General features: G+C 36.9%; 1 protein-coding gene across 1 annotated transcript; it reads right to left on the reverse strand.

Annotated features, from left to right (window-relative positions):
* Positions 1 to 408: 408 nt before the first annotated feature.
* Positions 409 to 15200, reverse strand: LOC123654770 (solute carrier family 46 member 3-like). Its single transcript, XM_045590655.1, has 7 exons — positions 14373 to 15200; positions 5834 to 5993; positions 4529 to 4630; positions 1368 to 1505; positions 1209 to 1292; positions 615 to 771; positions 409 to 532 (listed from the first exon to the last, which is right to left on the reverse strand). Exons 1-7 carry the CDS (start codon positions 15198 to 15200, stop codon positions 409 to 411), a joined length of 1593 nt encoding a protein of 530 aa, XP_045446611.1.
* Positions 15201 to 16031: the final 831 nt, after the last annotated feature.

A 16031-nucleotide genomic window follows, 5' to 3' on the forward strand; every position in this document is an offset into this window, starting at 1 on the left:
TTCTTGGTTGTTTTGGACAATCGATTTAGTTGTTTCCATTTTAGACATTTTGTATAATACTATTAAAAATTTATGAAATAGATTTCAACTTATACAAAATTTATATTCATTAGCATTGCGAGTTGTGTTTTTTGATGTACTAGCAACCTCTGAAAACTAAACTAAATGGTAAAATTAACTGCATTACTTTATTTGTACAACTATTATTTATAACACAGTTAAATTAAATATTTGCAATATCATTAAACGCTATTGATAAGAATTCTCTTTAATGCTATCAAGACTATTTATTTTAAGATATTGTTTTTGAAATAATAGATTTATTTTTGTACAAAATGTTTAATAAATATTTACATTATCATTCTCAGGTAATTACAAGACAGTATAGACTGTTGCATTTATTGTAATTTAATTGCCATCGTGGGTGTCAATGTTATCCTTTCGTGTAGTGAACTCATCTTGATTAGCTAATTCGATACAGTAAACTTTCTTCTGTTTGTTTTGCATAACTTTATACTCCCAATACAGCCAACTGAAAATCATATGTAAAGAATGACAAGTATGTAGAATTTGAATTTATAGAATTAAACATAATATTTTTGCGTACGACTTACACAAATAAAACGACAGCAGGCAATGTAAGGGAGGATCCTATAAGGAATACGGCTCCCGGTAATACTTCCATCGTCGCTACGTAAACTTTCGTGTATAGTGTTGTATACAGAAGTGGTGTAAAGTTCTCAACCAAAGCAAATATGGAGTTCATTTTTCCTGAAAATAATTCAAATAGTGTAAATAATTTTTCATTACTATAGTCTATCCCTGCTGTCTACTGCTATTTATCGTATCTAAATGGTATTTATTAAAGTTTAAAAAAATTTAAACATTCAACTCAAAAATAAGATGATTATGAAGCATCATATAAAGAAATACACAACGTATTTTAAATGCAAATACTTTAAACTATGCGGATTTTAATAATAAACGATTTATTTTTAATTTTTATAAATTATTATTTTTAGAACTCATTACAATTATATATATATATATATATATATATATATATATATATATATATATATATATATACATACATACATATTTTTTTAAATGTACGTATTCGTCGTATTTTAATCGCAAAGAGGATTTGTGCACTTAGATCATGTTTTTTCGAAAATTAAAAAGTAAGTGAGATTGAAATCACTTACCAAACTCTTCTGGTGAGACCAACTTTGAGGAATGTGACCTGAGAGCCAAAAGTGCTGTTCCATTTAACATGTCAAATATAGGAGCTAAAATCGAAATAAATATTAAATATCATGCATAAATTCTAATAAAATTCATTATATTAAAAATTAATACAATACCTATAAAGAAGATTTTTTCATTGGGAGCGAAGCAGTATACAAAAGAGCCAGCTATTTTGCTAAATGTTGACAAAAGTCCCATAACGGAATCCTGCCATTTCAATATTTTACTGAACACAGTGATAGAAAAGATTGTTCCTACAACAATAACTATCATATAAATTTAGTCATAATTTCATTGGTTCAATAATATGATTAGTATGACTGTTACTGTTACTGTGGGGTAATGCTGCAAATATTGAGACTATATTTATCTCGCAAAAAAGGGCTATTCGCGGCATTTACGATCTTGGAGCTCGAGTCTCCCTACAGGATGTTTTCCAAAAGGTGGACATATTAACGATTGCGTCGCAGTATATTTATAACAATATTATGTATATCCACCAAAATATTCATTGTTTTGAAATAAATAATAATAATCGCATTGTAAACACGAGAAGGAATAACAAAATTGTAACTCCAAGTTTCCGACTGCGCAAAGTAAACGTTTCTTTTCTGGGTCATGGTATTCGCATGTATAATAAAACACCACAAACAATTTTGGAATTGTCTTAACATAAATTTAAAGTTTTTATTATAAAAATTTTTATAGATAAAGCTTATTACTCGGTGCAGGATTACATAGTTGATAAAGATGTGTGAACTTAGTGACGCTGTATTTCATGCAATATGTTTTGAATTTTGTACTAAAACACAGTTTATATATTATTTTCAAAAGAGTAACTGCAGAGTTTCTTGCCGATTCTTCTCTGCAGAATCTACATTCCGAATCGGTGGTAGCTTCACTTTTCCAAAAATAATAATTTGTTTTTAAAGTTTTAATTCGTAAAATGACGATTCGAAAGTGCTCTTGTTATTTTTGATTTTGATTTTGATTAATTTTGATGTAGTCAATGAATAGGGAAGGTGGTTAGCCGAGTTATATTATCAGCTTTCTGCTTTTCCTATATCCAAAGTTAGATCCCTGTCGACCACATTATATTGATCTGATAATGGACTTAATTATTAATTAATAATTTTGTAAGGTCGTTGTCACTACAAACAAAGTTGATAAATGTGGTACGGTCTTTCTTATAAAAAAAAAGTTGTCTTACTCAACATAACATCCATGTTAGATATTATATTTATATACGCCATCGCTTATCCACGTAAAATTTTCATCACATTTGAATCATTTGGCTTCTTTTGAAAAACTTGAAAGATTCAACGGTATAGCTACTGAGACAAACGTGTTCTAAAACTCGTCAAAATCATTCATGTGAAATTCTTTGCGTCAATATACTAACATTGTGCCTCATCCAGACATAATCATTGGTCACGGGAACAGCTATCATTCGTGCAGAACATACATAAAGACGTGATTGTGGTGGCTGTCTTTTTACTGAAATAGGGCACAGCAGGATATATCATGCTCAAAATCTGGAGCAACCCGTCTGGGAAAGTGCCCCAACCTTGCAGAAGATTCACTTCAGCCTATCGCAGTCCACTGCTGGACATAGGCCTCCCCAAGTCCGCGCCAGACATCCCGGTCTTCCGCAATCCTCATCCAGCCGACACCGGCAATCTTACGTATATCGTCGGTCCAACGGGCCGGAGGACGTCCCACACTGCGTTTGCCAAGACGCGGTCTCCACTCTAGGACCCGTCTACTCCAACGGCCATCGGTCCTGCGACACAAATGACCAGCCCACTGCCACTTCAATTTGCTAATTCTGTAGGCTACGTCGGTTACTTTCGTTCTCTCGCGGATAGTCTCATTTCTAATCCTATCTTTAAGAGAAACCCCAAGCATAGCCCGTTCCATTGCACGTTGAGCGACCCTAAACTTGTGGACCAGTCCCTTCGTCAGTGTCCACGTCTCGGCTGCGTATGTTAACACAGGCAGGACGCATTGTTCGAAGACTTTTGTTTTCAAGCATTGCGGAATCTTCGAAGTGAAGACTCGACGAAGCCTGCAAACGCCGCCCAGCCCAACCGAATCCTCCTGTCGGCCTCCCTCTCGAAGGTGTTGCGGCCCAGTTGGATAGTATGGCCTAGGTAAATATAATCCTGAACAACTTCGAGAAGGGTACCATCGACCGAAACCGGTATCGGTATGACTTGGTTGTTAAACATGACTTTCGTCTTATCCAAGTTCATACAGAGACCGACACGTCGGGAGGACTCGTTTAGGCCGGCCAGCATTTGGCCTAACTCATCCAGCGTCTCCGCAAAGATGACAATATCGTCGGCGAAACGAAGGTGAGAGATGAATTCACCGTTGACGTTGATGCCTCGTTCCCCCCAATCTAAGGTCTTAAAAACATCCTCTAGCGCAGTGGTAAACAGTTTCGGTGATATTACATCCCCCTGTCTTACCCCGCGCCGGAGGGAAATAGGTCTTGTTCTTTGGTCATTGACATGAACGGTCATCGTCGCCGCGTCGTACATAGATTTCAGTACATCGATATATCGCCAGTCGATATGACATCTCTGCAGAGAGTCCAGGACAGCCCAGGTCTCGACAGATTCGAAGGCTTTCTCGTAGTACACAAATGCCATACACAGCGGTTGATTATATTCTTCCGTCTTTTGAATAATCTGCCGAACAGTATGGATGTGGTCCACGGTGCTGTAGCCATTTCGAAACCCAGCCTGCTCCGGTGGTTGGAATTCGTCGAATCTTCTACTGAAGAACTTGCAGAACTTGCTGAACTTGCAGAAGATTACAGCATAGTAATACTGCTCTCAAATAGTGATGTGTAGCTGTTGTGAGGAAAGAAGCCAGGACTCCTGGGGAGGATCAGGGGTTAGATCGGCAACGTGCTTGTGATGTTGCGGGTGTTACAGGCGTTTATAGGCTGTGGTAACTGTCAGGAGGGCCGTGTGCTTGTTTGCCGGTCTACTCGTATGAAAAAAGGGAGGAATTACTGTTTTTGTTTGGATTGGAAAAACATGTAAAATGAAACTAAATTCCACTTTTTAAGAATTGTAGAATAACCTCAAAGAAAATAATAAATCTAACATATGCATGTTAGATTTAGAAGTTGGCAGTTACTTCGACCAATGGATAAATTAGTAATCCATTCGAGGAAATACAGAAACTATTTGATAAGGTTTGATAAGGTTACATATTGGTATTTTGATAAAATGTCACAAGATGAAAACTGTTTTACACTTACCAATTGTGTGAGCAACCATATTGTAAGATTGAAAGATACTGAATTGTAGTTCGTCCCAGTTAAATCTGTATCTTGTGGAAATGTACATTATAGAAAGTTCACCTGTAAACAAAATAGTAATTTTAATAATAAATTGGGTACTTTTATTTATATAAATGCTCTTTACTTAATTTTTTTAAAGTGGGCTAAGCACAAAGATATCCGTTACAAATTTATGGAATAACTGTAGCACGTTACGCTTCAGCCTGTAATATCCCACTACTGGGCATAGGCCTCTTTCCCCTCGTAGGAGAAGGATCCGAGCTTAATCCACCACGCTGCTTTAATGCGGGTTGGCGGATATATTCCCTACTATGAGTAACGATCGCTATCAGGTGTACATGACAACAACCACGTACGCAATGTATTTTTCTTTATGTGTATTTAATTTCGTTATTTAACTCTATAAAAAAAAATTGACAAATATTAATAAACTTTTATTATACCGATTAAAAACACGAAAACTGATTAAATTTCTGTTACACATACATCTGTTAAAAAATCAAGCGTAAACCGGAAGGATCTATGCACATATATTTTATTCTAGACCAAGCACTCTGTAAGTAATAGCCTTGATCAGGAGTTCCCAAACTTTTTTACTCGTACTATTCAAATTATTCAACATCTTCTCCGGCAAAATGTTTTAAAATCCATTCAGTAAGCTTAGTGAGGTATTCTATTACAAGGGTATTAAGTAAGTCAATAAGTTCATTGAAGGTTGCATACTTTAACATACAAAAGGCATAAAATTAATTTTAGTCCTTAATGATGCTCATTGTCTTGTAGTTTATATATAGACAGTTGAGTACATTAGAAAATTTTTCATCTGTCGTATATAATAATAATTGTGCTAGCAAATGAAAAAAACCGACTTCAATTACATCGACATTACACTTCAATTACAAGTAAATAAACGTAAGTAAACGAAAAAAATTAACAAACGATTTCTCTGGGATTTCATCATCAGATCCTGGTTTTCTTATCATGGTGCGGTATCATGCATGCGATATCTCCTTTCCAACAAAAAAATAATTATCAAAATCGGTTCATAAACGACGAAGTTATACATTAAAAAATATATATACAGCCGGATTGAGTAACCTCATCCTTTTTTAAAGTCGGTTAAAAATTAAATCATAAACTAAAACGTAAGACAAACTAATAATTTTTTTTATACTTTCTTCCTATTACTTTAAAGGTCAAAATTTAGAATAGACACATATAACAATATTCTTCAACATACTTCGTAGGATAGTAATAACTTACCATACATAGGTCCAAATATTGTACTGGTAACAAAAAGCATCGTGGATATTTTAACTCTTCTGTTATTTGCGCTTTTTTTAAACACAGTCGTAAAGGTTTCTTTGACATTATTAAAATCAAAGAACGTTCGAAGGAAGTATAGTAAACCTTTTCCATCATGCTGCAAAAAAAAAAATGTGAAATTATAAATATGTATTCATGTTTATATATTTCATTTTTCACTACTCCAAAAAACCTCCTTTCTAAAGATTAATATATCGTGACGATATATATATATATATATATATATATATATATATACACTACCGTCCAAAAGTTTGGAAGCACACCTGATTTCAAACAAAACAAAAGATTGCCGACTCCCTGCGGTAAATAATAGCAATAAAATAAAGTTTTATGACCTTTTGTGATTTTTTAACACAAAACAAAAGGACTACTAGTGCATATTCCTTGAGTTTTAACAAATTCCTGGATTTTGACGAAACACGTGTTTTATTACTTCATCCGCCGGGGACTTTCTTTCATGCATTGATGCGGTTTTATTGAAAATATTTTGTAGTTTATATCTTTTTTGGACCTTATTTAGTCACACTTGAGCATTAGAACGCGAAGGTTGTGATATTAACATCGTCTGTATTCAAAAGATTTCGACTACTTCCTTGACCGTCTTTTTTTTTTATTGAAAATGGCAAAACGCAAGCAAATCACACTTGAACAGCGAAGCGCTATTTGTACTCTGCGTGAGGAAGGCTACAGTGAACGCCAAATCGCAAAAAAACTCGGAATTTCTTGTAAAGGTGTCCACTACACCCTCGCTAGAAAAAAAGAAACTGGCAAAAATGAAGATAGAAAAAGGTCTGGTAGGCCCAAATCCACTACAAGTCAAGAGGATAACTTCATCAGAGTTCTTTCTAAACGGAATCGTCGCTTAACTGCACCACAAATTACCGCATCTCTGAATGAAACGCGAGGAACACCCGTGTCAATAACAACAGTTAAAAGACGACTACTGTCTGCGGGGCTAAGAGGTTGTGTTGCAGTTAAAAAACCAAAACTAACAATTCGGCATAAGAAAAACAGACTAGAATGGGCAAAGGAACATAAAAACTGGACAATAAACCAATGGAAAAAAGTTCTTTGGAGTGACGAATCGAAGTTTCAGATTTTCGGGTCCAATAGACGTGTTTTTGTGCGCCGATCTAAAGGAGAGAGAGCTTCAGAAGCTTGTACAGTGCCTACTATCAAACATGGTGGTGGTAATGTCATGGTTTGGGGGTGTTTCGGCAACAATAAACCCGGAAGTCTTGTGAGGATAACCGAAAAACTAAACAAGGAACGCTATTTGAAAATTCTTAAGGATTTCGCCATACCCGGTGGACTGAATCTTATTGGTCCTGGGTTCGTTTTTCAGCAAGATAACGACCCGAAACATTCGTCCAAACTGTGCCAGAACTTTTTAAGGAAGAAAAAAGATGTGAAAATCATGCAGTGGCCGTCTCAATCACCTGACCTTTCTCCCATTGAACTTGTTTGGGATGAACTAGATAGAAGGGTGAAAAATCAATCTCCTACGAGCTCAGAACATTTGTGGCAACTATTACAGAGCGAATGGAAGAAGTTAGATGAACAGTATTTTATGAAATTAATTAGTAGGATGCCTAGAATATGCGAGAAGGTAATTAAAGAGAGGGGTGGACACTTCGATGAAGCTAAAATTTAATTTAATTTTTATATTACTTATTTAATTTCATTGTTGTAGAAGTGTGTTTTGTCTATTTTTTTAATTCTGTATCAATAAAAAAAATTTAAGATGGCTTACTTTTATTTTATTTGATTTTATCTTGTTGCTTCCAAACTTTTGGACGGTAGTGTATATATATATATATATATATATATGTATATATTTCTGAAAATATAATTTTCAGTTCCACCCGGAAAATAAAACCATTAAAAACTAACTATTACTTTCATTCAATGCTAAATTATGATTGTAGTTAGACGTTATTATACTAAAAACGGTTTTTTTAACTGCGGAGTTTCTTGCCAGTTCTACTCTGCAAATTCTACATTCTCAATCAGTGGTACTAGCAGCTTCTCTTCTAACTATAATATATTAATTTTTTTGGTGACTTGATTGAGGTTGGGACTTGAATTGAGTAATTTTTTGTTAATAAATAATAAACCGTTTTTTACGAGAAGAAACAATTAACGAAAAAAGGTTATCTTACGTACTGCGGTAAAGTACTGTTTACGGCAGAGTGTAAAAATCAAATGAAAAAAAAACTTATATAAAAAAAACTAGTCATCGCAAACTTAACGAATTTTTCAGCTGATATAAAACCAATGATGTTGTAAGAATCAAATGGAAAAAAACCTATATCAAAATAATCCTAGTCATCGTGAACTTAACAAATATTTCAGCTGTAATAAAACCAATGTTGTTTTTTAAAGAAATATTATCAATATATTTTACATTATCATATCTCGTTCCATTGCACTTTGAGTGACTTTAAACTTTCCAAAAGTCCCTTTGTTAGTATCCACCTCTTAGCTACGTATGTAACAGGCAGGATGCATTGATCGAAGATTTTTGTCTTCAAGCATTGTGGTATCTTCGAAGTGAAGACTAACGAAGTCTTTTGTTTAACACTGGGAAATGCATTTACGCACTGGCCCCACCGCCCGAAGGTGACGGGAGAATGGGGCTCTCGCCACGGTTAGAATGCACACAGACCACCCACTAAAACCCAGTGGTGCCTTCATAGTCGTAGTACCAAGGGATCGCGTTTGCATTCAACCACGATGCCCCGACGGTTGGCCACACGTGCTACGGCCAACTTTGTTTTAAAAGCGCCCACGGGTGCCGAGAACACTCTATTTCCTTGGAATAGAGAGGAAATAGATTGCAGTGACATGGCCGCAGCCTACTCCACAGCTTGACGGTTACTGGAGTCGTTTGAGTTATACAGTTTTTACTATTATTGAGACGAGAATCTCGCCCCTCCCCCTTTTGTACGCCGCCGGTTTGCCAGCGCTGGTGCAGACTCCACAATACAGCGTACCGTTACAGGTGCCAGCAATGTGTCTCTCTTTCCCGAACTGGAAGCACAGCCTGCTTCGGTCAACCGCAAACGGAAAAGTCAGGCGGGTTTGTCCGACCTCCAAGTACTTGAAACAGCGCAATGAGAACTGCTCTAAGACTCTGACTCTGGCAGAGATCCAGCTGAAAAGGAGCCTGTCAGCTTTGGCCAGAGCCTTCACGGCTGGGGATCGGGCAACGCAGCACTATAGATCCTATTTCTCCCGGACCGACAACAATCTCGCTAGCCCTAACAGACTCGGCGACGCATCCAGTTGCTTTGGCTACCTCCTCCGCTATCATCTCGCAGTCAAACGTGACTCCGTTTAGACGACCAGTATAGAAACGTGAAGACTCGCGAGTTTCATGGGCTGGACGACCCTCGCCCATGATCCCGAGGCCCCTACCCAACTCCTTCGCTAGACACTGTGCCACTTCTGCAGTCTGGCACTTTGGCAGCTCCAACAACCTGGCCCCGGTTAATGCCCAAGTCAGCCAAATTGACTGTACCTGTAGCACGTTGTAAAATATAGCTGTAAGTGACCCCCTTTTTTTCCGCCTACGGCTCCAGTGTTATAAGCACTACGGGCCTTCGGGGAGCCACTAACCTGAGCTTTTAGGCTTTTTACTTGTTTCTTCCGGTGCTATCACAGTACGACTGTAGCAGCAGTGGCGGCGTCCGACACAGGAGATTTACATATTTTCTTCTTTGGCTTCTTTTTGGCGACGGTGACCAATTCATCATCGCCAGCTGTAGGACTCGATGAAGCCTGCCAAACGCCGCCCAACTCAACCGAATTCTCCTATTGGCCTCCTTCTCGAAATTGTTGCGGCCTAGTTGGATGATATGACCTAGGTAAATATAATCCTGAACAACTACAGAAACAGGTCGAGGCCCAAAAGGCTGAGTTAAGCAATCGGACAAAAGCCACACCGAAACCGAGCCTGATGTCGATGGCGAAGTTTATCCAATCGACGATCTCCCCAAAACGAGGCAAAAAACCGCCCCACTTGTCCCCCAATCAGGTCGATACAAGAAAGCGGCAAATTAAGGCGTTGAAAAGGTTCACCGAGGACGAAAGTTCGAAGCACCCGGAGGCGCCACCAACTCTTCGAACAAGGGCCGATATGGGGCAAGTAACACCACCAAAACTTCGACCAGCGTCCACACCGTCTGAACACGCGCAAAATGCCCTTACCGAGTTCTTGGCCATAACAAAGGCAAACCGAGAGGTGAACCTGGCCACATGCAATAAGATCATGCAGACCTAACAGTACAACAACCTAAAGTTACTGGAGGTGGAACTCGAAGAAGCCGAAGCAGCCATTTACAACAACGACACTCGACAGATACTCAAAGGAAATATGTCGGGGAGGTATATGGCTGCATATAACATCACAGCAGGCTTCGTGAGCGCGGTCGAGTCTGAGGGGCAGGAACAAGAGCCTCAGATCTTCAATACACCACCAGGGGACCCGGTGGTGGTAGTGGCCAGATGCACGAGAGTAATGCTGGATGATCGGATACTCCGGATGGCTCAAACCATCACGGGGGACCGTGACGCCGATGATTCTTCCGTGGTCTGGGGGCTACCATCACTGGAATGGATAAATGGGGTTCCAGGATGTGGCAAGACAACTCGCATAGTCGGGGAATTCGATGAGGACGAGGAAGTCGTCATCACGACCACAGTCGAGGCTGCCAAAGAACTTAAGGAGAAGCTGGCACACCGCTATGGCGTTAAAGCCAAATCTAAGGTGCGCACTATGGCCTCCGTACTGGTCAATGGTTTTCGAGGGAGCGCAAAAATCAGCCATCTTACGGTAGATGAAGCCCTCATGAATCACTTCGGGGCCATAGTGATGGCAGCCCGACTATCAGGGGCCAAGAAGGTGGTCCTCATCGGAGATATTAACCAGCTGCCGTACATCGACAGGGAAAACCTGTTCAAGATGCGGTACAGCAGACCAACCCTGATAACAGGCATATCGTGGGAGCTGTCTTGTACGCACCGAAACCCCAAGGATGTCGCCTTCGCCATCAGCGAGGTCTACAAAGATATTTATAGCTCAAGCCCAATAATCCGTTCCCTGCGCGTGGAAAGCTTCACGGGCGCGCAAATCTCTGCAAGACAGAACTGGACCCTATACCTGGTCTTCACGCAGGAAGAGAAGAAATTACTGGTGGACCGGGGATACGGGAAAGGGGAGGGGTCGCGTGTCTTGACTATCCACGAGGCGCAGGGCCAGACGAGTGAGAGTGTCATCGTCATCCAGACGAGGAGTGGGAGGCTGCGAATACATGACAGCGTTTCGCACGCGATAGTCGCGGTGACTAGACACACCAAGGCCTGTGTCTACTACACCGACTACAGAGATGACGCGATCTGTCGTTTCGTCGGGAGGGCGGCGGAGGCTACGGAAAAAGACATCCTCGAGCATAGTCTCAAGATGGCGATTCATAATAGAGACACCGCCGTCGTTGAGAGTATTCTCGAGATGTCAAAATAAAATTCGAATAGGTTGCTTTGCTTGGGATGAGTAAGTTGGTAGTAATATAGACAATATTAAAAAATATATTTCTAAGAAAACGATTATTACACATGTAAATAATATAAGATTTAGCTAGATATAAGTATAGTATTATAAGGAAATAATAATAATACAAAAAAAAAAAAAAAAAGTTGACCATACATTAGATTAAGAACCGGTCGGTGGACTCACGGCCTACCTTGAAATAAAAAAAAAAATAAAAATAAAAATTTGCATGTATTTAGAGTAAAAAAGGACATGGGTTCATAAGCCCGTGGATGTATATGACTTGTAAATAAAAAAAAAAAAAAAAATCCTGAACAACTTTTAGACGGGTACCATTGACCGATACCGGTTTCCGCACGACTTGGTTGTGAAACATAACTTTCGTTTTGTCCAAGTTCAGAACGAGACCGAGTCGTCGGGAGGACTAGTTTAGGCCGCCCAACATTTGGACTAGCTTATCCAACGTCTCCGCAAAGATGACAATATCGTCAGTTTCGGTTTTAGGGAGTAAAAAAACATGTATAATATAAGTAATAATTAAAAAAAAATAGTATTGTACGGTATTCGATCTCTAATTTTAATATTATAAAAGAAAATAAGGTATTAAATTATACAAGTATATTAAAATAATAATAATAATAATAATATTGCTTAATTTTTAGCTTTTGATGAGATAAATAAAATCCCTATGTAACATTATAATATATATTGTTAGCATAATCTTGATTATTTTAATACGTTTCGTGACGTCGTGCAACAGTGTTAATAAAAATAGTTCTCTACCCTCTAATACGTATTGTAACGTCATGCAACAACGTCAATAAAAGCAGTCCCTACCCGTTCAGAGGGCTCTTTTGCTTCTCGGCTTTCGGAACGATAGGTCGTTATTTCATGACGAGTGCGTTGATCATTTTTATATTCAAAGTGACGGTTGTTTGCTTGGTTATTTTAAATTGTAATTCTCGGTCATTATTTTCGATTAAGTTAGTGGTTAAGGTTAATTTCGTGATAATTGTTGTATTTGTAAAAATTAGTAATAAATATAAGTTAAGTGTTCGGTTTTCTGTCTTTTTTTTAAATAAATAAGTTTGTTTCTCCTAAAAATATTTTTTACAACAGTAGCATTGTCAGAACGTTGTGGACTAACTTCTAAAAAGCAGTGTTGTTTAGCTATCATATTCTATAAGGTTAAGGTGCTTCCCTGTCGGCTTGTTCTAAATTATAAGCAAGATTTTTCTGCTGTGTCCTACCCTAATAACAATTTCAAAGAGGACCTAGTAACGGTTTTTAGTTTAAAATATATGTACAACGGGTTATTAAACTGGTGTCCTTTCATTTAACTGCGATATTAGAATCAATATTTTAACGTAAATATGCAACCTACATGCCTAACGCTTTAATAAAAATTATAAAATTGATTATTACATATTTATGATTTTTAAAACTACCAACGTGTGTTCCTTTGTGTCGTGTCAGTCACCTGAGTCTTACAGTTAAGTCTGTTATTTATATGTGTTTGTTGTGTATGTTGTTTTTCCCAAAATCCCCACTCGGGCAGGACATTTATATGTGTTTAAAAGAATTTTCCGGTCTGGGTCTTTGTTCCTTTCACTGTGCCTTGAAGATATCGTTCAGCTGTGGATCCCGGTTGTTATGATGACACTTAACAGCGGTCGTTATTCCCAGTAGGAAATATATCCGATAACTCGCAGTGAAGCAGCGTGATGGAGTAAGATTTCGACCCTTCTCTTACATGTGGAGAAAGAGACCTGTATGCAAAAGTGGTATGTTACAGGCTGAATCAATGGAAACAATCTAACCTGTTACAGTATTGCTTCGTTATTTATTATTTATTTATTTTACACTTTATTGTACACTAAACAAATAATATAAGCAAGCAACATTTGCAATAATTTGTAGAAAAAAAATGTACAAAAGGCGGCCTTATTGCTTAAGAGCAATCTCTTCCAGGCAACCTTAGGGCAAAGGAGATGATATATTTATTGACTGTGTAGATGTAGAGTATATCGTTACATGAGATTAATACTAAAAATGTACATAACATTCCTTGTAAAACCGCATGATTTTACTACTTTGACAAGCCTGTTGGCACAGTTTGTAGTGACCCGGCTTTCTGCTCCGGGGGTTGTGGGTGCGATTCCCACTCCGAGTCTGGGTGTTATATATTTATATTTATTTATATATGTATTATTTATAATTTATATGTATGTTTATCGAAAAAAAAAACATGTAGCTATACCAGTCGACTGTTACCTATAACACAAGCATTAAGTTGCGTACTTAAGGAACAGATGACCGTGTGTGTATGTTGTAGGTATTTAACATTACTTAATAATAATAACGCTTAGTCTTGAGGTTAATAAATAAATTGTGTATTTAACTGATAAATGATATTAGACGGGATTACAAATACTTGATCGTCATCGTGTTTGAAGGTAATCTAGCGATAAAACAATGACGATTTTCATTTAACCAATTGCAATGTCGTGGATTAACTGACGTTTAATTAATTATTACTCTTTTACAATATTAATATAATTTGATATTTATGTATATCGTTCTAATAATGAACTATTTCTTGGGAATAGAATATAATATGGTCCCATATTGATAGCATAACATCAAAATTTCGACTATTCGTTAATACTGTGAATTTGAAATTTGGTTAAAAGAAGGAGAAAAGGCATTAATGTAATAAGTGAAAGAATTTTCAAATCGGTTTAATAGTTCCGGTGATTATTAGCCCTTGCAAACCTGTTGAGTAACTCACAAATTTACCTTTTCATTTATTTTATTGTAGGTAATAATTACCAATTATTTTATGAATTATCATGCCTTTTTATTATATATATTTATTGTTTCTTTATACATTATTATATTAGATAAAAGTATAAAACTTACCATCATCTGCTCTGGTGAACGTTTCGGATCTTGTAATATAAAAGTAGTGTACGAAAGATTAATTATATTCACACTAGCAACTACGATGTAACATCCATAGTAACTAATACTTTTCAATAATATTCCACTGACACCTGTACCGAGAGGAAAGCCTACAGTCAAAGAGAAATGTGTGAGTCCCATTCTAAAAGTTCTGTTCTCGTTAGTTGTTATGTCACTTATATACGAGTACATTGTCAGAAGAGCAATACACCATGAGCCACACAGGCCTTCAAATACTGCTTCCGGGTACACAAGCGCCTCCAATGGAAGCTGTTTAAAAAAATATGTATTTATAAGTCCATTAACAGCTATAAGAAATTGACCCGTAAGGGGCGTTAGTAGAAAAATTTTTCTACGCCCTGTTTTATCAGACCATGAACCAACAAACAGTGCCATTATACAGGGTATCGATGCCGCTATTAGGGTTTTCCTTGCCAGAGCCACAGCTACTAGCTTTTGAACATCTCTTTCATATACATTTTGTTGTCCCATAGTTTGCTGTTTAAGAGCATCACAAACATCATTTGTGTAATTTAAATTAACACGACACGCTTTTTCCAAAATAAGATTCTGAGACACAAGTAAGCTTAAAACCGTCGCGGATACAAATAGGAGCATTGTCGGTTCGACTGTCATGTTTTTAATTGCATAGCAGCAGGTTTCTTTGATAGTTCGCTTTTTTTCTTCATTCTGTTCTCCTGTATTTTCTTTCAATGGATCAGTTTCTTTGAATTCATCACTGACGTTTTCCTTTACAGGATTTTCGTTTACTTTTTCGAAAGTCATTTTAAATTTGACACTTTTATTCATACAGTTTTTTAAAATTAATTTTATAAATTAAAAAAATATGAATGGACTGTATATGTGAATACTTGATTAATACTATTTTCAATACAACTATAACTATATTAAAAAGGATTTTAAAGTATAGTATAAATATCATAAAATACTAATAAAACATTAAATGATAACATATCTTTTTTCGATAGGGACATTAATCTTTAATTATTATTAGGTGATAGACTTCTGGTATGATATAAAAAAGCCAGCAAGGGGGGCAGTCGGCAGGGATGGTTATCCCGCCATCGGTCGGCTTTATAAGTTCCAAGGTGGTAGTGGAACTGTGTTATCCCTTAGTCACCTATTACGGGACAACAGGGTGTGGCTATATTCTTTACTTCCGTAACCACACAACAATTAAATTTCCTAATATAAAAATGAATAATTTTATTGGTAATTAGATCCCATCTTTCTATGCTTTGGTAGTAAGGAATATAATTATTGCTCCATCTGACACTAATCAAGGAAACAGGAAAACTACGACTGTTTTAATAATAGACATAGATAATAGAGATGATCGTAAAGTAGTCTCATTCGTGTAATGTTAGATGTAAGATGATGGAATAAATAAATAAAATAAAATAAAATATTTTTTGGGATTTTTTCTTAACAAAATACACTCTAATATCGATTCTATATTATCTATTACAAAAGCAAATGTAACAAAATAATTTAATGTTGAATAAGATTTAAATATTTTTTATGTTTGGGATAATTTTTAATAACATCCGAATAATAGAGGTTCTATAACTTTACCGCCTCTGGATGACTGTCGCT

Source organism: Melitaea cinxia, chromosome 6 (assembly GCF_905220565.1).
Source record: "Melitaea cinxia chromosome 6, ilMelCinx1.1, whole genome shotgun sequence".
Lineage (NCBI taxonomy): Eukaryota > Metazoa > Arthropoda > Insecta > Lepidoptera > Nymphalidae > Melitaea > Melitaea cinxia.